The sequence below is a fragment of the Carassius gibelio genome, chromosome A22, assembly GCF_023724105.1.
Source record: "Carassius gibelio isolate Cgi1373 ecotype wild population from Czech Republic chromosome A22, carGib1.2-hapl.c, whole genome shotgun sequence".
Classification (NCBI taxonomy): domain Eukaryota; kingdom Metazoa; phylum Chordata; class Actinopteri; order Cypriniformes; family Cyprinidae; genus Carassius; species Carassius gibelio.
Window position 1 is genome coordinate 2,641,724 of NC_068392.1, and position 26,350 is coordinate 2,668,073.

At 32.4% G+C, this 26,350-nt stretch overlaps 1 protein-coding gene across 2 annotated transcripts in view; it reads right to left on the minus strand.

Moving 5' to 3' along the window:
• LOC127942792 (fibrillin-2) overlaps positions 1 to 26,350 on the minus strand; it is a 70,035-nt gene that overhangs the window by 14,979 nt on the left and 28,706 nt on the right. Inside the window, exons 15-48 of one of the 2 annotated variants that reach the window (XM_052538743.1) lie at positions 26,015 to 26,137; positions 24,595 to 24,870; positions 24,427 to 24,480; positions 24,223 to 24,348; positions 23,945 to 24,070; positions 23,740 to 23,859; positions 23,110 to 23,247; positions 22,742 to 22,792; positions 22,524 to 22,649; positions 21,723 to 21,950; positions 20,505 to 20,630; positions 20,290 to 20,418; positions 20,085 to 20,210; positions 18,575 to 18,700; positions 18,342 to 18,464; positions 18,135 to 18,260; positions 16,641 to 16,766; positions 16,439 to 16,561; positions 16,237 to 16,359; positions 14,522 to 14,647; positions 14,313 to 14,435; positions 13,195 to 13,317; positions 12,954 to 13,115; positions 11,312 to 11,380; positions 11,098 to 11,223; positions 10,083 to 10,208; positions 9,851 to 10,000; positions 8,858 to 8,929; positions 8,648 to 8,773; positions 8,448 to 8,573; positions 5,910 to 6,035; positions 5,708 to 5,824; positions 2,996 to 3,124; positions 1,289 to 1,408 (exon numbers count right to left, since the gene is read on the minus strand). In XM_052538743.1, coding sequence (XP_052394703.1) covers positions 1,289 to 1,408; positions 2,996 to 3,124; positions 5,708 to 5,824; positions 5,910 to 6,035; positions 8,448 to 8,573; positions 8,648 to 8,773; positions 8,858 to 8,929; positions 9,851 to 10,000; positions 10,083 to 10,208; positions 11,098 to 11,223; positions 11,312 to 11,380; positions 12,954 to 13,115; positions 13,195 to 13,317; positions 14,313 to 14,435; positions 14,522 to 14,647; positions 16,237 to 16,359; positions 16,439 to 16,561; positions 16,641 to 16,766; positions 18,135 to 18,260; positions 18,342 to 18,464; positions 18,575 to 18,700; positions 20,085 to 20,210; positions 20,290 to 20,418; positions 20,505 to 20,630; positions 21,723 to 21,950; positions 22,524 to 22,649; positions 22,742 to 22,792; positions 23,110 to 23,247; positions 23,740 to 23,859; positions 23,945 to 24,070; positions 24,223 to 24,348; positions 24,427 to 24,480; positions 24,595 to 24,870; positions 26,015 to 26,137 — 4,317 coding nt within the window. The remainder of the gene's footprint in view (positions 1 to 1,288; positions 1,409 to 2,995; positions 3,125 to 5,707; positions 5,825 to 5,909; positions 6,036 to 8,447; positions 8,574 to 8,647; positions 8,774 to 8,857; positions 8,930 to 9,850; positions 10,001 to 10,082; positions 10,209 to 11,097; positions 11,224 to 11,311; positions 11,381 to 12,953; positions 13,116 to 13,194; positions 13,318 to 14,312; positions 14,436 to 14,521; positions 14,648 to 16,236; positions 16,360 to 16,438; positions 16,562 to 16,640; positions 16,767 to 18,134; positions 18,261 to 18,341; positions 18,465 to 18,574; positions 18,701 to 20,084; positions 20,211 to 20,289; positions 20,419 to 20,504; positions 20,631 to 21,722; positions 21,951 to 22,523; positions 22,650 to 22,741; positions 22,793 to 23,109; positions 23,248 to 23,739; positions 23,860 to 23,944; positions 24,071 to 24,222; positions 24,349 to 24,426; positions 24,481 to 24,594; positions 24,871 to 26,014; positions 26,138 to 26,350) is intronic. The other variant, XM_052538744.1, reaches the window with a different exon arrangement.

The following is a 26,350-nucleotide window of genomic DNA, read 5'->3' on the forward strand; positions in this document are numbered from 1 at the left end:
TATTATTATGATGTAAAATAAAAAGACTATCACTTGCTTCATTCCTGAATTATTCATTCAATTGATTCATTTGAATTGTTGAATCAATTCGGAATCATTTGTTCAAACGAATCAATTGAATGAATGATTCAGTGATAAAATCAATGACTTGCTGCCACCTGCTGGTGGATTTAGTTTCATTTTTAGCACATAATTTCAGTCAGAAGCACTTGTTCTCCTAATTTAGAAATGTAGGTGCACTTTCTCATCTATAATAAAAAAATTCTGATCAATATTATCCTTCCTAATACGAGGTGACATTTGACTCGTTAAAGTGACTTACAGGAGTGTTTACTTTTTACATTTATAATGGCATGTTAAATAAAATAAAAAAAAAATCTTTTAAAAATAATAAGAAAAAAAAACAATAAAACAACAATAAGAAGTAGAATAAGACAAAAAAGTTACCAGTTGTGTGAATTTAGTATTAATACATTTATTTATACTACAGAGGTGGCGCAGAAGAACATAAAAGTTGCGTCTAGGTGCATTTCCAGATGTTTAATGAGGCTTTGAGGTGGCAATTCATTAATTAATGTGGAGATTAATGTTTTAAATAAAACATTTTGAATACAGATATATTAAATAACTGAAATGATGTGTTAAAAATGAAACTAAATCCACCAGCAGGTGGCGGCAAGTCACTGATTTGATCTCTGAATCATTAATTCAATTGATTCATTCGAACGGCTGAATCATTCAGGAATGAAGCAAGTGACTTTTTATGAACTGATGGAAATCCTTCATCACTACAAAATGCTCAAACTTGCTCAAAAGTCTGCCATCAGAACGATTATTTCTTAATTTCTTATGCTAATCAAGGCTGCATTTATTCATTCAAAAATACGGGGAACAAATAATATTGTGAAATATTATGATGACGTAAAATAACACTTTATTCTGTGACACAAAGCTTCATTTTATTATTTATTATTTGATAAATGTAATGTTTATAAAGCTATTTGTTATTATTATTATTATTATTCATCAAATGATTCTGAAAAAAGTATTGCGACATTGATAATTCTAAAGGATCACATGACACTTTACACTGGAGAAATTCGGCATTGCATCACAGAAATAAATTAAGGTTTAAAGGATATTAAAATATAAACCAGTATTTTATATTGTAATAACATTTAGCAAGATTAATTTATTTTTACTGTATTTTTAATCAAATAAATGCACCCTTGATGAGCAGAAGAGACTTCTTTAATCAGCTGATGCCAGACTTGCACTGAACTCTTACCCACACACTTGTCGTTCTGCACCTCGTATCCGGGCGGACAGATGCAGCGGAACGAGCCGTCCAGGTTCTGACAGGTCCCCGGCTGACAGGCTCCCGGCAGCGTCACACACTCGTTAATATCTGACACAACGACACACACCTCACATTATACTGTCTACACCACATGACACTGCAGCTGACGCACTACATAGCACACTACACTACAGACAACACAGCAATCGGAAAAATGTTGTTTAACCTGTTAACTGACACTCACATTGATGTGATGCAATGTCTGAATTTTTGAGATTTTATGTTTTCAAGGCATATATAATTTCTGATGATTTCTAAAGGCAACAAAAGAAGACTTTTTTTTTTGACAAATGTCAGAACTCCTGTCGTTTTCCTACAGCATTTTTAACAAATAAGATTGGTACAATATCTATTTAGGAGTCTTAGACCTTTCCAATGATATATAGTTTGTCATGATTAGATTAGGATTTAATTGTAATATAGTGAAGTAAACGTAAAGGGCCCACCGAGGGGCCAAGTGGCAGTTAACAGGTTAAATTATGAAAAACGGCAGCTTTTATAACAGGATATGTTTTTTTTTAAATCTAAGCAGTGTTTGGCACACAAATGTATCTAAAAAAATAGTGTTTAACTTAATGTTTATCCATTATATAAAATAAATAATATGTATATATTATATAAAATATATAATAAAATATAATGGTTGAATTATATTTACACATTCTTTAAAATACATGAAAAACTATTAATATAAAATCTATTCTATGTAAAATATGTATACATTTCATTTGTAAAACATAAATTCATGCTAAATATGACTAATAAAACACCCTGCGATCTAATTCTGTTTGCAAAATATTGATACATTTAATCTTTATAAAGCTATTTTTAATTCATATTTTATATTTAATTAATATTTATACATACCTATTTTTTGTTGTATTATTTACACTAGATGCAAATAATAAAACGCCCTACATTATCCAATTATCACACACACACACACACACACGCACACACACACACACACACACACACACACACACACACACACACACACACACACACACACACACACACACACACACACACATATATATATATATATACACATATATTCATACATTATCAATGTTTAAGCAAATTAATGTTTTATTTAAAAATTTATACTAGGTATAAAATAGAATAATATTTATTAATGGCTATATAAGATATATTAAATATAATAAGATATATTAAAACTATTTGCAGTATTTATAAGTTAGCAATTAAATTTGTACAATATTTTCTGCAAGTACAACTATAAAAACATGTTACAGGTATCAAATGTACATAATAAATGTGTATTGCTAACAAACAAAAAAATCATGGGGACTGTTATTTTATGAGTGTGATTACACTTATCTTTGCTATCGTATCGTATCGTATCGTATATTTGCTAATTCAGTGTCTGATGTGTTTCTGAACTAGTTCTGAGTTTTCTCTGGAGATCTGCACTCTCTGAATCAATCGTATGGATGTTGAGGTGTTTAATTATCTCTCTGGATGCACTGGAAGGCCATGTTGATCAATAGAGAGGTTTCACGGATCTCCAGTGAGGATTGTAAAGGGTTAACACACTACAGGAGTGGACTGATGATCTATACAGAAACAGACAGCGGGTTGATGAGCCGGTTTACGATCAGCGAGTCTCACCAACACAGTTCTTGCCGTCCGGAGTCAGGTTATACCCGTCCAGACACAGACACCTGAAGGAGCCCATGCTGTTGATGCACTGGCCGTTCCTGCACACCTGACTGGCGTGAACGCTGCACTCGTCGATATCTGAACACGAACACATCACACTATTAACCCCAAACAACCATAAACCTCCTCTGCTTTCAACGTGACAACAAAAAGTCTTACATTCAACCTACAGAATCAGTAAGATTTTCAAAAAACATCCAAAATAATAAGCCAGGAGTATTAGCCTACATTTCATTTTCATTACTGCGTTATCTTTGCACGTACATTTTTGCTCTCATTTAGCATAACATTTCATTTCAAAACATTAATACCCTACATTTTGCTGATGCAAAAACATTTACTTTGACGCACTTTAAGGGACATTTTATATTAAAAAGGCAAAATGCATTTCTTTAATTAAATAACAAACTGTAAAACAGACTTTAATTATGAAATTGCATAAAATTAACACTTTGAAAACCACATTAAAACAAGAATATAAGCATCTTCTGTGGGATTTATATTATTGCTGACATGCAAATCTATTCATATATTCAAGATATTTGAATGTTAGATATTAAATGGTTAATTATTATTTTAAACACGATATAAAAAGCCTAAAATACAAGTTAAATGGTAAAGTTTCATTCTAAATTTCAGACAATTCAACATCTCAGTCTTTATTGCTGAGCATATGCAAATTTATTTACACCATTCAATGGTTAATTATACATTTCAAAGGTTTAACTGGTTAAAGTCACAATACGAAATTTTTTTAATGTATCAAGTTTCGTTCTAAAGAAATGAAAGGAAACGTTGATGATAATAAGCTATTTTTTATTATATAAAGTAGTTAATTATGCATTTAAAGGAGTTTAAATAGTTAAAATCAGGACACAAAAAGTTTAAAATACATTAAAATTGTAAAATTGTATTCTGATTTAATAAAAGGAAACATGTTTGCCTTTACTGCTGATAATATGCATTATTTAAAGAGTTAAATTGTTAATTATGTATTTAAAGAATTTACATAGTAAATGTCACTATTCAAAATAAATGTATTTTATGTGCATTTTAAAATGTAAAATGTCAGTTTGCTTATTTACTAATAAATTAATATTAATACTAATATTAATATTAATTTGTTAGTTAAAATCTAAATGGTTAAAATCACAAAACAAAATGTAAAACAAATTCCCTTTCCTTTAATCTAATTGAAACTTTAAAATGTAAAGAAATTATTTAAAACTTTTTATTATGTGATTTTAACCATTTCAACTCTTTAAATACATAATTAACCATGCAATATTGTAAATAAATTTACATATTATCGAAACTTTTAAATGTAAAGAAATTATTTAAAACTTTTTAATATGTGATTTATAACCATTTCAACTCTTTAAATGCATAATTAACCATGTAATATTGTAAATAAATTTACATATTATCAGCATTAAAGATTAAAGTCTTTCCTTTCCTTTAATAAAAATCAAGCTTTACAATTTTACTATTTATTTGAAACCTTTTTGTTATGTGATTTTAACCATTTAAACTCATAAATTTATAGTTAATTTAATATCATAAAGAAATGTGTAATCACAAGGAAACTTTGTAATTAGACAACTTATTTTAAACTATTTCAAACTCATACAACAATACGCAATTAATGCTGATAATAAACACATATTAAATGGTTAATTATTTATTTAAAGAGTTGAATGGTTAAAATCACATTAAAAAAAGTTTTAAATCAATTTTAAAACTGTAAAGTTTCACCCTGATTAAAGAAAAGGGAATAATTTAACACATAATCAGATTTCTTTGCGATATTAAAGGGTTAATTATTTTTTAAAAGGGATACATAGTTAAAAACCCTAGAAAAAGATTAAAATACATTTTAAAATGAATCTTTTATTCTGATTAAAGGAAAAAAGGAATAATATAACACGTAATCAGATTTTTTCCGCGATATTAAATGGTTAATTATGTATTTAAAGAGTAAAATGGTTAAAATCACACTAGAAAAAGTTTTATATAAATTTTATAATCAAAGTTTTATTCTGATTAAATTAAAAAAGAATAATTTAACACAATCAGATTTATTTGCGATATTAAATGGTTAATTATTCATTTAAAGAGTTAAATGGTTAAAATCTCACTATAAAAGTTTTTAATCAATTTTAAAATTAATGTTTTATTCTGATTAAAGGAAAAAAGGAATAATATAACACGTAATCAGATTATGGAAACATATTATCTCTGTATAAATCCAACAGGCTCTTTTTTGTCAATCGATAATTTTTCCACGATATTAAATGGTTAATTATGTATTTAAAGAGTAAAATGCTTAAAATAATACTAGAAAAGTTTCAAATCAATTTTAAAATATTTATGTTTTATTCTGATTAAAGGAAAAATGAATAATTTAACATAATCAGATTTCTTTGTGATATTAAATGGTTAATTATTTATTTAAAAATTTAAATGGTTAAAATCACACTAGAAAAAGTTTTATATCAATTTTAAAACTGTAAAGTTTTATTATGATTAAAAGAAAAAGGAATAAATTAACACGTAATCAGATTATGGAAACATATTATCTCTGTATAAATCCAACAGGCTCTTTTTTGTCAATCTAAAAAGCGTACAGAAGCTGTAGTAGTTGAACTGAATCTGTCTTACCCATGCAGTCGTTGTTGTGCGTCAGCTCGAAGCCGGGGAAGCACAGGCAGTTGTAGGAGCCCACAGTGTTTTTACAGGTACCATTTCCACACGGCTGTCTGTCGCACTCGTCGATATCTGCCAGACACAACGAGAGACAGCCGATCACACGCCAGACTCGCCTCAGAGCGTCTGACACCACAGAAATCACACAGACACTCACCCATGCACATGGTCAGGTCCGGCGTGGTCTTGAAGCCGTTGTGGCACAGACAGCGGAAACTGCCCTGAGTGTCGATGCACTCGCCGTGACTGCAGACGTTCGGGATCTCCTGACACTCGTTACGGTCTGACACAACACCAGAACAACGACAAGATCCCATCAAACTCACAGCTCTTTACTGGAGAACAGTCTGTGCTTCGTAACAAATCTGATGAAGATTTCTGATGTTTTCCAGAAACATCTCTGACAGCAAGAAGTTAGGACAGTTTTGCAGGAACGAATGCACAAAAAAAGTGTGTTCTATGGAAGCATATGGGTAGCAATATTCAATTTAGGATGTAATATGCAAAATGGCAATGCATTTCTGTATTCACATTTACATTTTCCAATACATTTGTGCAACGTTTGGTGCAAAATGAAAATGAAATTACATAATTTTTATTTGCCATTTCGTACACTAGTTTTAATATGTCAAATGAATACTAATTTTAATGCTTTATAAGTTGCAAAATTAAAATTAAAATGTATTACAGAAATGATTAGATATGTCTAACATGTTCAAGCAAAAACTGTGGCAAAATTATCATTTAAATGCTATTTTTCTTAATTGCATGAACCCTCAATCACTGCGTGAACAAGACGGGGCTTGCAGAAGGTCAGAGACTCAAATCTCAAGAAGAGGATTTAAGTGAGAGAACATGGACAAGACAGTTGGTCCGTCTACGTTTTGATAATTTCGGTTTATGGCTTCAAGATTTCATTTTGCATATTACATTCCAAATTAAATATTGCTACCCATATGGTTCCATAATGTTCAACTAAAGTGATCATGAAAATCAGCCACATTAGTTCCATTGGTTTTTGAAGGCGAATACCTTAATATATATATATATGGATCATTCCTGTTATACAGTGACTTTTATGTCCCAATGATTTATTTAATCACATTTTTTCTGAAATGAGTCAAGGAATAATAGAAATTACAAATACTATTATGTCCATAGTGCAAAGTAATCAACTTCAACAATAAATATAAACCATGAAATTATAAAAAAACTCAATTTGTTTTAATTATGTTATAGACTGGGCTAAAGCGCCTCTAATAATACATATAAATCAGGTGAAAATATAGTTATTTTCAGTTATTTTTCTTTAATTATCATGTCCCTAAAGTCATTTTCCACCCTGTTAGTACATACTTTCTTGCCTTCCAAAACCGACTGCAATTTCATTGCGACCATTTCCTAAAAGTGACATAATTTATCTTTCCAACTGGAATTCAAACTGAGATAAGCTTCAACTTTTTTCTTTGTTTTTGAAATGTTATCCTGCTTGTCCCGCCCTAAAAGTTCCACCCTGTTAGGATGGATTATGGAGAATGTTTGTCCTATCAAAAACGATTTAAAAACAAATCTGACATAGTTATAAAAGTTCTGTTAATCTGTAGAAGGTTAGCTAGCTAAATGTTGTTCACTCAATCAGCTATGGCTAATTGAGCTCAAAATTTTCCACCCTGTTAGATTCCACCCTGTTAGGTCTATAAACTTAACGGGGTGGATTGTGCAAGTAACAGGGTGGAAATTCTACTAGAATAAATAGGTGGATTAGTTTCTGAAGAAATGTCATTTAAAAAATACATAGACATAATTTAAGGAGTCATTGTGGCTTTCAGTCTTCAGTTTTTCTTTCAGTCTCAATTTAAGAAAAAAAAGTTAATTAATATTTTTACATTCAATTATTGTTGCCACAATGATTAGAGAATGTACACCAGCATCGCTTTGAAATATATACGACCAAATGCAACCAAATATATACAAATAATACAACCAAAACCATGTTAATTATGTAAACGCTACAGATGTTTCTAAATGTGGTGCATTTCATTTTGAACCTTATCTGAATAAAAAGTACCGTATTTTCCGGACTGTAAGTCGCACTTTTTTCATAGTTTGGCTGGTCCTACGACTTATAGTCAGGTGCGACTTATTTATCAAAATTAATTTGACATGAACCGAGAGAAATTAACCAATATAAAACATTACCGTCTACAGCCGCTAGAGGGCGCTCTATGCCTCTCTATGCTGCTCTGTGCTACTGTAGTTTACACTGAAGACATAGAGCGCTCTCTCGTGGCTGTAGACGGTAATGTTTTCTCTTGGTTCTTGGTTCTAAATAAATGCGACTTATAGTCCAGTGTGACTTATTTTTTTATTTAGTTTTTTTCTTCGTCATGACATATTTTTGGACTGATGCGACTTATACTCAGGTGCAACTTATAGTCCGAAAAATACGGTAAGTGTGTTTGCATTGAAAATATTGACAGTTGCATTATTTGTTTCGCTTTCAAAACCAATAACTTCATACCAGCACATTCTGCGCCTGCTGAAGTTGCGGAAGTGGTTTTGAGCAGAAAATTGCGCTAATTTTGTGTGCAATTAATTGTATTTTATTTAATGCATTTAATGCAAATGCAGTTTGAGTTTGAATGCCACAACTTCAAAAACTCAAAAACACATCTTTTCTCATTGGTGGACTCACCGAGGCAGGCTCCGCTGGGCGACAGCTTGAAGCCGGCCGAACACTCGCATCGGTAGCTGCCGGGGATGTTGATGCAGTTTGCGTTGCGCTGGCACAGGTTGTCGCCGCTGTTGCACTCGTCGATATCTGTGGCGAACAGACGGCGTTAAGTCAAGAAACACGACTGCGGTCTCCAGTGTGGAGGCAGCAGAGTGCCGTACCTTCACAGATGAGCAGGATGTTGTTGTAGCTGAAGCCCATTGGACACTCGCAGCGGAAACTGCCGATCTGGTTGATGCAGACGCCATTCGTGCAGATTCCTGAGATCTCGCGACACTCGTCGATATCTGAGGAGAGCAAACACAACGCTTCTATGAAAGCGATCATGCAAAGCTTTGTGCTGATGAAGTGAGATGCTCAAGGCGACTCACCGATGGGTTTTCCCGTGTGAATGTCGATGATGAAACCAGGAGACAGGTTTCCACACAACAGCTGGTACTCGGCTGCAGGAGACACAGAGAAACACCAGTCTTAGAAACAAGACCCAAATAAAGACCGCCTAAAATAGTTAGAATTATATATGTATTTTTTTGATAGAGAGAGTTTTTTATGTGATGCAATGCATTTTACATTTTTATGTAACATTTTCATTTTATTTTATTTCATTTTATCAAAAGCTAAGATCCAAATTATTTATTTATTCACACACACACACACACATATATATATATATATATATATATATATATATATATATATATATATATATATAACTTTAATACATTAAATATAGTTAATTTAATTACTTTTATTTATTTATTTCTATTTATATGCATTTTTCTTTTATTCAATGCAAATGGAGATAGAATTTTAATTCCCAACCTTCAGAAAACAAGTCTAATGACAGTTTTTTTTTTTTATCTGATTTGCACACCCATTAGAAATCAACATTTAAGTAATGACTGCAAAAATTAAAATAAAAAATTTAAAAGATAATGAATATATATCTTCATTATATATATATATATATATATATATATATATGTGTGTGTATTGCAACTTGTTTTATACTATTTAATTGTATATTATGCAAGACTAAGCAATGCAAAAGTAGGCTGAAACTGAATGCCACACAAACACAGAAAACAATGACTGCTTAAAATAATTATATGTATACATTAGCTTAATTTATTTTTTATGCACTGCAATTTACTTCATACCATTTTATTTAACTGTAAGCAAAAGTAGCCAAAATTTGAATGCCACACCCTCAGAAAGCGTCAGATATATTTATTTATATAGTTGTAATTGTATGCACTGCATTGTATTTATTCAAAGCTCTTTGCTCTTGGCATCAGATGTAAACTAAAGAAGGCTGTTATTCTCCTGCACTACATGACTAGCGCGGCGCTAAAGACACTCACACGTGGCCGGCGTGGGACAGGCCTCGCAGGGTCTGTTCCAGGCTTTGCCCACGTTATAGGAGCAGCAGCACATCTTCTTGGTCATGTTGAAGGACAGCTCGTTCTCGCAGGTGTCGTTGAAGTTGCGATAGCACACGCTCTTTCTCATATCTGTCAAACCAAAGCAGAAAACACCCCGCTGAGCTGCAGAAGCTGTGATTGAGTGGTGACGAACTCGACGAGCGGCTCTTACCCATGCAGTTGTTTCCTCCGTTGACCTGCATGTATTCGGGCGGACAGACGCAGGTGTAGTTCCCCAGTGTGTTGTAGCAGGTTCCTGGACCACAGATGCCAATGTGTGCCGTGCATTCATCAATATCTGAGAGAATCCAGCAAAAACATCAGCATTCAGACACTCAGAAACTCTTTCGGACACGCTGAAGTTAACATTTATGCAAGTCTTTATCACAATAATTAAAATGAAATCATGCAAAATAATAAAACAAAAATAGTAAAAAAAAAAAAAATATATATATATATATATATATATATACAAAAATTCATAAAATTACACATCATAAACATTCAAATAAAAGTTAAAAAAAATTAAATATTCTAAATATAAAATTGTAATTTAAAGTAAATTAAATTATTAAAATAATATACATTAAAAAACGAATTACTTAAAATACATAAAAAATAAAGATATTATTTAAAAAGTAATAAAAAATACATTCATAAAATAAATCAAAGTTAATAAACTATCATAAAATATAAACAATCATAAAAATGCATTCATAAAATCAACTAAGGTTACTAAATAATGAAATTAAGTAAATGTAAAATGTATTTAAAAGTAAGTTTTTAATCCTAAAAAGAACATTTAATTCTTAAAATATTTATAGAAATGAAAATATAAATACTACTGTAATATAAATAAATATATATACACACACATGTATATCAAAACATATATTTTTAGTTTAGTGATACGCATTGCTAAGAACTTAATTTGGACAACTTTACAGATGATTTTCTCAATGTTTAGATTTGGTTTTTTTTAAACCCTTAGATTCCAGATTTTCAAATAGTTGTGTCTTGGCCAAATATTGTGCGATTCCAATAAACCATACATCAATGGAAAGCTTATTTATTTAGATTGCAGATGCTGTAACACTTAAAGCTGGTTTTGTGGTTCATGGTCACACATCTAATTAATGGTTACTAAATAATAAAAATGAACCGATCATAAGGTGAACTCAGATGACCTTCGCAGATGCGCGTCTCCTGGCTGAGGTAGTATCCGGCGGGACACTCGCACTGGAAGCTGCCGAAGGTGTTGACACAGTTTCCCCCCTGACACAGACCGGGCAGCTCCTGGCACTCGTCGATGTCTACGAGCAGGACAGAGAGACAGAGATGCGGGCGTCATTACACACACAGAACACAGGCGCTGTCCAGCATCACGGTATACGCTCTTACCCTCCAGGATGACGGTGATGGGATTGGGCCGGAAGCCCTCTCCGCCGGGACACAGGGTTTTGTACTCGGCTGTGAGGAGACACACAGTTTATCATGAATACAAGCAGTCTGTGTTTATATACAGTATATATATGTGTTTGTGTGTGTGTGTGCACTTGAACCGATATCAGAGTGACCAACTGTCATTATAACCATGAGATATTTGCACAAATCATTACTTAATCACAGTAAATGAGACAAAAAATTTTTTTATGTGGTTTTAGTGTAGGTATTGGCCATTGTTAAATAGCTATTTACCGATATATCTGTATGTTTTTGTTACACTCCACAAGAAACAAAAGTAATTGGGAATAAAAAATTAATCATTATCCAATCTTAATAAGTTATTATATATATATATATATATATATATATATATATATATATATATATATATATATATATTATAATATTATAATATTTATAAAATGTATTTATCACTGTACTGATATTAGAGTGAACGACTGCCATTATAATGAGATATATGTACAAATCATTATTTAATGACAGTAAAGAAGACAAAAAATAGCTGGAATTCAAGTTTTATGTGGTTTTAGTGTAGGTATCAGCTAATGTTAAATAACTATTTACCGATATATCGGTATATTTTTGTTACACTCCACAAGAAATGAAAGTAATTGGGAATAAAAAATGAATCATAATTTTATGCAATCTTAAGAATTTAATTTTGTATATATTATAATATTTATAAAATGTATTTATCACTGTACCGATATTAGAGTGAACGACTGCCGTTATAATGAGATATATGTACAAATCATTATTTAATGACAGTAAATAAGACAAAAAATTGCTGGAATTCAAGTTTTATGTGGTTTTAGTATAGGTATAAGCTAATGTTAAATAACTATTTACTTTATGTAATTCATACATTTTATTTATACATAAAATAACATTAATTTGTATAATTATATATATATATATATATATATATATATATATATATATATATATATATATATATATATATATATATATATATTTATATTATCAGTGGCCCTTTTGTAAATGCTTGCTGAAATCAATGCCTTTTAATAGACTTGATTTACATTATGAACTTATTTTTCCCAAATTAATTATTTTATGTCATTTAACTGTAACAGAAAATCATTAAAATTTGCAATTTGCTTTTAAATAATTGTACATTATTAGTAAATTAACTAATAAATTAATTGTAATATATTTCACAAATTCAAAATTTTGGATCATTGTAACAGAAAATAATTGAAAATTAGCAATTTGCTTTTGAATAATTTTACATTATTTGATTTTAATGTTTATTAACATTGTTTCATTCTATCAATTAATGTTCATAAGCTGTTTTAATGCGTAAAGCTCACTAGAAATAGACACATTAAACATGCTATTAATATTTCACAAATGATCCGAATCAGCTGCTGCTTATTTTAAAATATGTTTAAGTGAAATTGAAGCTAATATCGCATAAATATATTTCAGCAACTGAATAAAATTGTACATACATGTCTATATATAATCATTATATTTGCCACCCTGCTTGACGTCTACTGCGAATGAACGTGTCACTGTGTGAGTGGTGTGTGGTGCTCTGGTGTGTCTGTACTGGAGTTGATGGGCGGGCAGAGTTCGCAGGGGTTCCCCCAGGCTCCGCCCAGCGAGCAGCAGCAGGACGCTCGGGTCACGCCCACCCCGATCTCAGCACTGCAGGAGATGCCTCCATCACCGCGGTCAAGTGTGTCCAGGAAACAGTTCCCCACACGAGTGTCTGCCAGAGAACAGAGGAGACGTTAGATTCAGTGCCGTCGTGATTCGAGCGAGGTCCTGAGACGGGACGGTTTCAGTACCCACGCAGCCCACGCCCGACGGGTTCAGCTCGAAGTCCGGAGGGCAGTTGCACAGGTAGCTTCCGGGCAGATTCACACACACGCCGTTGATGCAGTTCACAGGGTCGAAACACTCGTTTATATCTGAGACACACAGAGACAAACGGAGAAACCACACGCTCCAAATTAAGACTCAATGGCTCTTTCGTAAGACGCTTGTATATCAAAACGATTCAATTATTTAAGAATAATTAAGTAATTATAGCATTTATTTTATTTATTTAATAAAAAAATACATTCATATAATTAATAAGGGTTACTAAATATTAAATTAAAAGAAGACAAAATATTTGAAATTGTTCAAATGACAAAATAATTCAGTTAAAATAAATTCATGAATCGAGACTTAGCTTAAAACAACTATAAAATAAATAAATTAAAATTAGATTACAAATATATATATATATATATATATATATATATATATATATATATATATATATATAAATGTTTAATTAACAATAAATATCAAATTATTTGATTAGAAGTTACTCATAAATTACACAAAATAATTAAAATACCATAAATGTCCAATTAATTTAATCATTTAATTTAATTACACAAAATTATCTTAAAATACAATAAATAAAAAATGTATTAAGGAAAGTAACTACATGTAACGATTTAAATATTAACATTAATGTAATAAAAATGTTATTTAAAATAACAATTAAAAGTTAATATATATATTAATATATGTTAGGTTAATATATATAACTTAATTACACACAAAAGTAAAATAAAACAAAAATCACAAAAAATCTGAAACATAAACATTTGTGACTACGCTCACATTTAGTCTGTTTTATGTTGTTTTTCTTTATAAAAATGTATTATTATTATTTTTAAACACACATTATTAAAATAAAATAAATTTCTTATAAATATTTCATTGACATATTAATATCAAATTTTTTTGTGTATATTACACAAACAAACAAATTCACAATCAAATACTATCTTGTAAAATCTTTCATGATTTGTGAACATGGCTGTGTAGGTGTGTGTGTGTGTGAGTGTGTATGTATGTGTCACCTGTGCAGGGTGTGTGTGTGTGTGTGTGAGTGTGTGTGTGTCACCTGTGCAGTTTCCTCCGCTGCGGTCGAGCTCGTATCCGTAGTCACACACACAGCGAAACATTCCCGGCAGGTTCTGACACGATCCGAACACACAGATGTTCTGGAAGTTACACTCGTCGATGTCTGACGGACGACACAGAGCGGACAGAGTGAGTGTGTGTGTGTGTGTTACTGTACCTCTCTGTGTGTGTGTGTGTGTGTGTGTTTACCCTGGCAGGCCTTGCTGTCTTCAGTCGGGGTGAAGCCCATCTCACACTCGCAGCGATATCCTCCCGGCGCGTTCAGACACTGACCGTTCTCACACAGATTCACGTTATCTGCGCACTCGTCCGTGTCTGGACAAACAAACAACAAGCCTCAGTTACCTTCAGTGCTCTAGCAGAAAACATGCTGCATCAACAGACGCAAGACCAGACATCAGAGCAAAGAAGATATTAATATAAACCAGAAGATAAAATAGGAAAAATACTAACATACAGATATAACATAAACATTAAAATATCATTACTAAACACGTACACATATACAAAGAAAATATAAAATAAACATTAATTAAATTTATACATAAAGTTGTATATAAATAAATAAATAAATAAAATAAATCCAGGTTACTAAACAATAAAATTATGTATTATCTTTTAAAACTGTTTATGTAATAACAATGTAGTTATAAATTATTATGAACAAAATTATATATAAAATTCATGTATAAGTTATAAAGTTGATAAATATTAATATTAATAAAAAATGAAACTAAATACATCATACAAAAATATTAATGGATAAGTAAATGCATCAGTTAATTCAATTAAAATTATGTAAAATTATATAAATGTTATATATATATATATATATATTGACTTCTATAAATGTGTTCAAATTTGTATATTTAGCAAATAATTAGTCAATTATTTAATAATTTATATTATTAGAAAAAATCATAAAACTAAGCATAATTTATTATTATATTGTAATTTATTTGTTTATTAAATATTAACACATGAATTAATAACGAGTTCTATAAATAATTATTTTGTAATTTAAAGTAAATCACAAAAAAATAAAAAAGTACAATTATGTTTAATTAAATGTAAATTATTTATTTAATTTTTAATTAAATGGAAATTACACACATAAGACAAAGAAATACATAACAAATCAAGATTTCCAAACAATAAAATGAATGCATTAATCACTTAATTAAAATTAAAAGATTACTTATTAGGTTAAGATAACTTTATCTTTTATTATTTAATTTTAAGTTTAAACTAAAAGTAAATTGCACAAATATATTATTGTAATAAAAAATTAATTATTAAATAATTTAACATAAATCACACAAAACAAATAAAGGTTAATAAACATTACAATTATGTTTAATTAAATATAAATTATTTATTTAATTTGTAATTAATCGTAAATTACACACGTAAATTACAACATGAATCAAGATTTCCGAACAATAAAATGAATGCATTAATTACTTAATTAAAATTAAAAGATTACTTATAGGTAAAGCTAACTTTATTTTTTCGTTATTTAATTTTAAGTTTAAATTAAATGTAAACTACACAAATGTTTACCATAAATTGTTTAAAGTAAATATATTAATGCAATAAATAATTAATTATTTAATAATTTAACGTAAATCACACAAACACACAAAATAAAGGTTCCTAAACATTACAATTATGTTTAATTAAATATAAATTAATTATTTAATTTGTAATTAACCGTAAATTTCACACGTAAATTACAACATGAATCAAGATTTCCAAACAATTAAATAAATGCATTCATTACTTAATTAAAATTAAAAGAATAGGTAAAGATAACATGTAAAAGTAAACACACAAGCAACAAATAAAATTACTTAATTAAATTAAAAAGCAAGGAAAAACTCAAAAACGGCATTGTTTATTACCGGAGCAGGTGAATCCGTCCCCGTTGAATCCCTCTTTGCAGGAGCAGCGGTACGATCCCGGCGTGTTCATGCACTCAGCGTTCGGGTTACAGTTGTGTTCTTCGGTCACACACTCGTCCACATCTGCAGCATCACAAAAACAACCTCAAACCACAGCCAGACTTTACCACTCCGCTGGCGATCCGCGGCTCTCGTCACTCACCTGTGCAGTCGATCCCGTCGCCCTCCCAGCCGTCACGACAGCGGCACTTAAAGCTCCCCGGGACGTTGACGCAGGCGGCGTGCATGTCACAGTTATGAGCCCCGATCTCACACTCATCCACGTCTGCCAACAAACAAACACTTAACACCAGCTAGCATGATCCCGAAGCGGCCTGAAGTCCTCAGGTGTGACTCTGTGGTACCTGTGCATCCCGTGGAGCCCTTCTTGACGAAGTATCCCAGCTGACAGTGACAGATGAAGGAGCCTTTCGTGTTTTCACAGTCGCCGTGAAGGCAGATATTAGGATTCAGATCACATTCGTTGACATCTGGACGAATACATGACAGGAAAGATTACATTAGAATGGAATACAGACGTACTAATAAATTTAACATTACAATATCACAACTAAATATCAGAATGAAATTATACAAAGAAAGAATGCAACTAAATAGATTATTTAAATTTCAAGAAAGATAAAAAGTAAATAATATCAACATATAAAATAAATGAAATGATAACCAAACTGAATTAATAATTTGTATTAAAAAAAATATACAATAAATTAGGGTTACTAAGCATTAAATTGATTTAATTATTTAATTAAAAGTTAATTGTTATTATTTTGTATTTATTTTGATTATTTAAAAATAAATCAAATAAATCAAGATTACTTCACGTTCACATTACATTATATCAAATTAAGTAAAAATTTCTTAATAAATCTGAAAAAAATATTTAAAAATGAAATAATACAAACAATTTTTTTTTATATAATATGAAAAACTAATTTTATATTTCATTAAAAATATAGAAAATAAATCAGGGTTAGTAAACATTTAAATTACTTAGAAATAAATAATTTTATTATTTTAAAGTAAAATAATAATAATAATAATAATAATAATAATAATAATAATAATAAAACAAATCACAGTTACCATAAAAGTAGTATAACTTTTATAATGTAAACTTTAATTCAAAGTAAAGCATAACTATTTTTATTATTAAAATAAAAGTAAACTAAATGTAAATTAAAATGTTTAATAATTAAGGTCATACAAAAAATGTTTAATAATTAATTAAGGTCATACAATTAAAAACATAATTGTATAAATCAAGGTTACTGTGAATTAATTAAAAATAATGTTAAATAATTTTGTTACAGTATTTTCCGGACTATAACTCGATCTTCTTTTCATAGTTTGGCTGGTCCTGCGACTTATAGGTGCAACTTATTTCTAAAAATGTATTTGAAATGAACCAAGAGAAAACATTACCGTCTACAGCCGCGAGAGGGCGCTGCCTACCCCTAAAAACAGAGAGCGCCCTCTAGCGGCTGTAGACGGTAATGTTTTCTCTTGGTTCTAAATAAATGCGACTTATAGTCCAGTGCGACTTATATATGTTTTTTTCCTCATCATGACGTATTTTTGGACTGATGTGACTTATACTCAGGTGCGTCTTATAGTCTGAAAAATACGGTAAACTATTTTACTATTTATTTTCATTACTTAAATAAAAATACTTTTTTTATAAATTCATGAAATAAATGAAGGTTACTAGCCATTAAATGAAACATAAAATTATTTAAAAGGGAATAATTCAATTATTATTATAATTTTTTTTTAAAGGTAATAGAAACCCCAAATTAAGGTTGGTTGAGTTTCTGATGCTCACACACGTATAAACTCACCGATGCAGGTGCGCATGTCCACGGAGGCCATGAAGCCGTCATAGCAGAGGCAGCGATATTCTCCGGGGATGTTCGTACACTGACCGCCGTCACAGATGTCCGGCGTGTCTTCACACTCGTCGATGTCTACGGGAAGAGACGAGGGTCAGTCTGTGTGTCTGTGTGTGTGTGTGTGTGTTTATAAAAGTGTGTGTTTGTGTGTGTTACCGGCGCAGGTCCTGAGGTCAGGCATGAGTGCGTAACCTTCACTGCAGCTGCATTCGTAACTGCCCTCAGAGTTCGTACAGTGAGTATCGCAGCCGCCGTTCATGATGGTGCACTCGTCGATATCTGAAGGAGATGAGAACATGCACATTTACCTTTATGTTGAGTTTTGGATGGAGTGTTTTTCTGAGAGTGAATTGCTTCGTGGATGTTGATGTTGCTGGAGGTTCGCTCACCCACACAGCCCTGTCTGTCGGGTGTCACCTGGTATCCCATGTCACAGGAGCACTGATAGGTGCCCACCATGTTCACACACTGACCGTTCCTGCACAGGTTATCACTGAGCTGACACTCGTTCACATCTGGGGGGAACAAACAAGCAAACAAACAAACAGAAATCAATTGAAATGTGTGTATTTGTAAAATATAGAAACTTTTATTATATTCAAATCATTCTAATAATAATGATTCAGTAATACTGTTAATGTATTCTCAAATATTATTTTTGTAATAAGATTATAAATAAAATGAATTAATTATTTAAATAAATATTAAATTATATAAATAAGAAAATTATTGCTAAAATGTAAAGTTTAGAATTATTTACATTTTCATTTAAATATTATGTAACTGTAACTGTATATTTATAACTGTATATAACTGTAGAACTAAAGTAAATACTTCTATTTATTATGTATGATATTTATGTATATATTTATTCATGTGTCAGTAATAACCATAACATTTTAAAGCATTGAAAATAAAATAAAATACTAAATAACACTTTAATGAACAAGGCGACTTTAAACGAACAAAAAAAAACAAGTTTGGATCCCACATTAATGGCTAACTTTCAACCTATTTCAAATTTTAAATCAACTTCAGTTATATTTGACTATAAATTCAATCTCTGAAAATGTTTTATTTAGTTTTAAATCCTGTCACAATCCTGTACTAAGTGAGTTCTTTAAAGTATTATACCATGCAAATTACTGGTCAGTCTATGGCTTTGGTTCAGTTAGACCTCAGTTCTGCCTTTGATTTAGTTGATCATAATACACTTAGATCACGTCTTGTAACGTGTTAGCCTTCGGGGCTTTGTGTTGCAGTGGTTTCGTTCATATCTCACCAATAGGAGGTATGTTGTTAGTATTGGAAACCAATCTTCATCTGAAATATATTTAAAGTCTGGTGTCCCTCAGGGCTCGGTTCTTGGTCCGGTTCTGTTTTCTCTTTATATTCTTCCTCTATGATCTATTTTTAAAAAGAACGGGGTATGCCGTACGCCGATGTCTCACAAATCTATATATCTTTCATCCATGATAACAAACAGACTTTAAAGACTATTTGGATTTGAACTAAAACTTTGGCTTACAAGTAATTTCCTAAGCGTCAATGAAAGCAAAACTGAATTTATTTTGTTTGGCTCAGATGACCACTGTGTACATGATTTTGAATCTGAACTTCTTATTCCATATAGAACTACATGTGCAAGACACTTTGGTTTGATAATAATCTTAAATTTGGTAAACAGATAAGTGCGGTGGTCAAGTCCTGTTTTTATCATCTTCGTCCTCTGACGATATATATATCTATATATATATATATACTAAAGTGATAAAATACTAACTGGTTAAGTTGATAAAATAATATATAAATTAAAATAATTATATAAATAAGTGTTTTATATGATAAACTGAATGTATACACATTTCAGTATAGGTTTGGAGTGTGGCTCTCCTGTACCTTCACAGGCAGAAGCTTCTGGATTCAACTGGTGTCCCGGAGGACAGTCGCACTCATAACTGCCCTCTGTGTTCAGACACGTGCCGCCGCGGCACAGCAGGTGGTCCCGCTCGCATTCGTCGATGTCTGCGGGACAGAGATGGAGACACTGTGACACATGCAGGCTTTCACAATCTGCAGAAAACAGCCAGGGTTCGAGCCTCACCCATGCAGTTCTTCATCATCATGAAGCCGCTCTCGTAGCCTTCGAAACACTCGCACTCGAAGCTGCCGGGCGTGTTGACGCAGACACCGTGTCCGCACAGGTCCGGAGAGATGGTGCACTCATCGATATCTGTGGGAACGACGGGAACAGAATGAGTGTTGCATTCAAACATGTGTTGTGTTTGAGTTAAATGTGGTGATGGGTGAGATGTTGACCTGTGCAGTTCCTCTCTTCCATGGTGAGGGCGAAACCGCTGTCACAGCGGCATCTGAAGCTGCCGATGGTGTTTCGGCACGTCCCGTGAGTGCACAGGCCTTTGAAGACCTTACATTCGTTCACATCTACAGAGAAAAACAGGCTCATAACTTCATTATTCAACACAGAGAAAAAAACCCTGAAGGAAATACCAATAATCTTAATTTCTGTGTATTTGAGAGTTTTTGTAACCTAGTGATACCCTGGGGAGAAACATGTATGGAAAAAACAAACAACAAACAAATTTTAATTAATAAAAATGAACAACAAAGTCTATTTGTATATGAATTCATTAATATTACTTAAATTCACAAAAAAAAAAAAAAAATCTCAAAATTTCAGGTAATAAATAATTAGATTCATAGTTATTAAAAAAAATGTTATAATTTTTGATGTATTTTAAATACATTTTGTCAATTTGTACATTTCAAATAAATTTTTATTTAATTTATTAAAAAGATTACAGTGAAAGTTTTATGTAATAAATAGTTACATTTATAATCATTTTATTTATTTTTAAATAATAACTATAATATATATATGTATATATATATATATATATATATATATAGTCAATTTGTATATCATTGTTAATAATTAAATTTATTTGTAATTGAATTAATAAAAACAATAATGTAAAAATTTGTTGATAACAAAATATGTATTTATCTTAATAATAATAATAATAATATATATTTTTTTAATATATTTTGTCAGTTTGTACAGTTTATCATTTATATTAATAAAAAAAATTGTTACATAAATTGTCAATGTTTTATTTAACAAATACTTACTTAAGTAATAAGTAATATTTACTTTTACATAATTATAATTATTTGAATTATAACATAATTACAATTTTATATAATATAACATTACTATTACATATTATACATTCATCAGGTTTTTGTGTGAATTATTCTTGTCAGCCAATATCGGTATCAGATATTAGTCTTTTCTAGTGTTATCGGTTTGATTAAGCTGATGTTGGAAGCCGATTATATCAGCAAAACTTCTGTTTCTAATAATGTTTTCAATTGCTGTAAACACTATGGATGTATAATATCTGTCAATATCGCTTATCTGCCAAAACAACATCATTATCGGTATCATATCGGTCACAATTTTCTATATCCGCTCATCCCTATGAATAAATGACAAACAGCTCGGCTCTCCACCTTTGTAGAAGGGTCGTCCTGTCAGGATGTCTCCTCGGTTGGCAATTCCAGGTCCCCGCGGGCAGATAGTTTTGAATTCGGGCGTGTTTGGTTTGGGACAGGCCTCACAGTCCACACCCCATGCAGCTCCCACAGTACAGCAGCACATATCCACACGATACCGGCCCGGTAATGGCTCCACACACTCATCCTCGTCCCATTTCATATAACACTGCTCACTTCGGATATCTACAGGACACACAAACCACTTTAATTTACCACTGTTTGGTTCGCATGTATTGTTAATTGCAAAAAACAGGTTTGTTTTAGGTCAGTTGTACATTTTAAGTCATAAATCAAGTTGATAGTTTCTGTTTTTGGTTTAAAAATAGTGATAGTGAGTGATAGTGAAGTGACATTCAGCCAAGTATGGTGACCCATACTCAGAATTTGTGCTCTGCATTTAACCCATCCGAAGTGCACACACACAGAGCAGTGAATACACACACACTCACTGTGAACACACACCCGGAGCAGTGGGCAGCCATTTATGCTGCGGCGCCTGGGGAGCAGTTGTGGGTTCAGTACCTTGCTCAAGGGCACCTAAGTCGTGGTATTGAAGGTGGAGAGAGAACTGTACATGCACTCCCCCCACCCACAATTCCTGCCGGCCTGGGACTCGAACTCACAACCTTTCGATTGGGAGTCCGACTCTCTAACCATTAGGCCACGACTTCCCCTGATATGATATAAAAACATATTCATATTGATGTATTATGCAGTCTGCAACCAATAAATCAGTTAATGAATATTTTTTCATACCAACACATGTTCGTCCGGCTCCATCCAGCGTAAGTCCCTCTTGACACTCGCATTCGAATGAGCCTTGCGTGTTCAAACAGCGTCCGTTTGTGCACACGCCGGGAAACACCTCACACTCGTTAATATCTAAAGACGGAGCAGAAACGTAATGCATCATCATGAAATGCACTAAATAATATGGAAAGTAAATCCAACAAAGAATTGTGGGTAGCACGTACCTTCACACACAAGTCCCTTCATGCGCGCAAAACCTTTTGAACAGGCTGTATCTGTAGAAAATATAGGTTGAAAACTTGTGAGATACTGTTTACTTTATGTTTCTATGATTGCGTCTTTAAAGCAAATATTGGTTCAATGGTTAATTTAGCTAGAAAAAAAAACTATTAATGAATAAATTCAATTTTGGCTGAATTTTCAAATGTATTATTTCAAATAAATTATATATATACAATATTTATTTATTTTAAATTTGTATTTAATCAAATTATCAATGTAAATGTTTTATGTAACCAATCATTTAGCTATATATATATATATATATATATATATATATATATATAAATTAGCTTTTTGTATATGAACTAACCAATTTCGCAACGTTCACATGGGCTACCCCAGGCCGCCCCCAGCGTAGAGCAGCATTCGGATTTCAGTGTGGCCCCATTTATATTCACCTCACATCGGCCATCCTGGATGTTTAGCCAGCAGGTTCCTTTCATGCTGTCTGCATGGAGCAAATACATTAAAGAGAACCAAAAATTTGTGACAATGACAAATGGACATTGTGACATTTGAAGTGGCTCCCCTGTGGAGAGTCATTGCATTTCAGCAGATAAAAACCAACTCAGATATCTAGCGCGATAGAATCGCAGTGGTCTTTCATGCTAAAAGCACAAACGCGTGACCTATTGCCTTCATATTCCATTAATTTCAATCAAACAACATTCAGTTTCAGACAAAGAATGAAAACCGTCTGGCTAGAAATAAATAAAAGTAGCATAATGCTGTCCAGTTACCTCTAAAAACATTATAAACCTTGATATGCACACCACTATGCTGATGTTGCATAATAAAGTCCCTGAAGCAGTATTTCGCTGTGTATTTTGCAAACATTTCAAAACAATTTACATTTTTTTAAACATTTAATAGCAACAACCAATCAGAGAACTTGCTGTTGGAAACACTTTTTTAGCTTAAAACTACTTTTCAGACTTACCTACGCAGATGGTGTTGGTGGAGTCCAGTTTGCTGCCGTGGGAACATTCACAGTTGAAAGAACCGGCTATGTTTCGGCACACGCCGTTGATACAAGGGTTGGAGTCGCATTCGTTAATGTCTGAAAAAGAGGAGGACAGGTTAGAATGAAAGATTCAAAATACACAGTTCTATGTGAAATTTATGAAAAATAATCATAAGGAAACCTTCGCAAGTCTCAGAGTCAGGTTTGAAAGAGAATCCTTTGGGGCAAGAGCAAGTATAACTTCCGGGTGTGTTTCTACACATGCCATTGTCGCACAACAACCGATTCACCAAACATTCGTTGATGTCTGAAAGATATGCAAAAAATTTACAAAATTAATCAATTGTAACTACTACTCATACGTTTCAGAGCAAGTAATCTTTTTTATATAAAACAAAGTAAGATACGTTTTTCTACATAATAAAAAAGTTAGGTAATACAAATTTTAACGCAACTTACCCACGCAATTCTTGCCGCTAGCGTCGGACTCATAGCCGATGTTACAGATGCAACGGTAACTCCCGCGCAAGTTCTCGCAGATCCCATTCTGACAGATGTCTGGATCCAAAGCACATTCGTTGATGTCTACAAAGAAACCGAAAACAGTCTGTTAGCATTTAGCATTCACAAACGCGATTAGCGCATTTCTGAAAATAGATTTACCTCGTCCGTCTGCAGTGATTCCAGGTCCACTGCTGCACACCGCCTGAAACTCAGCTGGAAACAGGCAAACAACTTTAGCCACTAGCTGTCATTCAAATCAAAGATAATATACGTTGTGTTGATATTAAAGTATTGTTCGCGACTGGAAGGTGTATCGTTATAGTTTACCGGAGTTGAATGCAGGGCAGGGTTGGCAGGGTTCTCCGAAGCCGTGTTCTGGATTGGCGCAACAGCATTCTGACTTGGTCACCGCCCCGGGGAATGGACGCGAACATGTGCCCATCTTTATTGCGCCATAGCAGGTGGTGCGCATGTGGGTGTCCACACAAACGCGGCCATCCACGTCGATGGCCAGTCCTGGCGGGCACTTGCACCGGAATGATCCTTCTGTGTTCACGCAGCGACCGTTCATACAGATGCCCGAGGTCTGGCATTCGTCAATGTCTGTCAGAACAAAATGAAGGCGGAAGCCATTATTAAAACATTTTAATAAATTTATGCATTTAGCAGATGCTTTTATCCAAAGTGACTTATATTGTATTCAGGCTAACAATTACTCCTAACATGAGTTCCCTGGGAATCGAACCCCCAACCTTGCATTGCTAACACAATGCCCTACCACTTGAGCTACAGGAACGCAATAAATGTGTTAATTGTTATGGAACAACAAGTCAATAATGACCAATGACGGCAATGATGGTCACAAGAGACGACAACTTTTGACATGATGTCATTGACATGAAAGATTTACGTCAAAAGTGAACCAGTGCAATGAGGGAATGATTTTCTGAGAATAACAACTTGAATTTTGGTCATTAAAATCACTGAAGACATCAAATGTGAGAACCAAAGAAATCTCAAGATGTATGGTGCCAGATTTGATGTCAAATTTGAAAAAATTGACAAAAGACTTGGAACATAGTGTATACACTCGTAAAATGTCACAGGTCTGTACGGAAAATAGACGGTCACAAGTTGAGACAACCAAAGACATTTGACGTCACTGTCATGAAAACTACTATAATGTTTTGAGGCAGCAGGATTGAGATCAATGATGTCAAATGTCATTGGTTTTGCTTCCTGCAACTTTAGCCACTGACATCAAAAATAAAATAAAAAACTATTAAAAGACGTTTCTCCTCATTGATATGAAAACTAGCTTGATCTTCCTTGTCAATGGCATCAAATGTCATTGTTTTTTGTGTATTGTGACATCGAACATGCAGCAATGACAAAATACGCCAATACAAAGGAGTTTGAATAGTTTTCCGAGAATATCGGCTTAAATTTTTGACATTTTTGATTTGGACAGAATCCATTGACTTGAATGGTCACCAATCCAAGAAAGATATCTCAAGACGTGTTGAACTTGGAAAAATGTGCAAATGGAAATGAGATTTTAGCAATTAAGTGCATAAAACTATTGTATGACTTCTGAAGACTTGGAATATATCGTATTGACTGGAAGTTACTAACTTTTTGTGGTGCTTTCACTCTGTTGGATTTTTTGTCATTAACCAGACAAGAGGATGAGTATACTGTTTTTTGAGTTTGATAATCTTTGAAAGCGAATCCCAGACATGCTCACCAGTGCAGTAGCGTCCACTGGGTGCCAAAGCAAATCCAGGTTTGCAGATACACTTGAAGCTGCCATCTTCGTTTATGCACATGCCGTTGAGGCACATGTTGGTGGTGGCACATTCATCATGGTCTACAAGACAAGAAAACACTCTCAATGTTTCTGAAAATACACTAAAAAATATAGTGGATATTCAGTTGTATTCAACAAAATAATTAATTAAAAATGTTTATGTTGTCCTTCTGACACAATCCACCCACCCCAAACTCCTAGAAGAGATTTATTAAGCATTTAAAACAATTGTTTAATATGTTAACGCATGTTTTATAGTGTACAACCAAATAA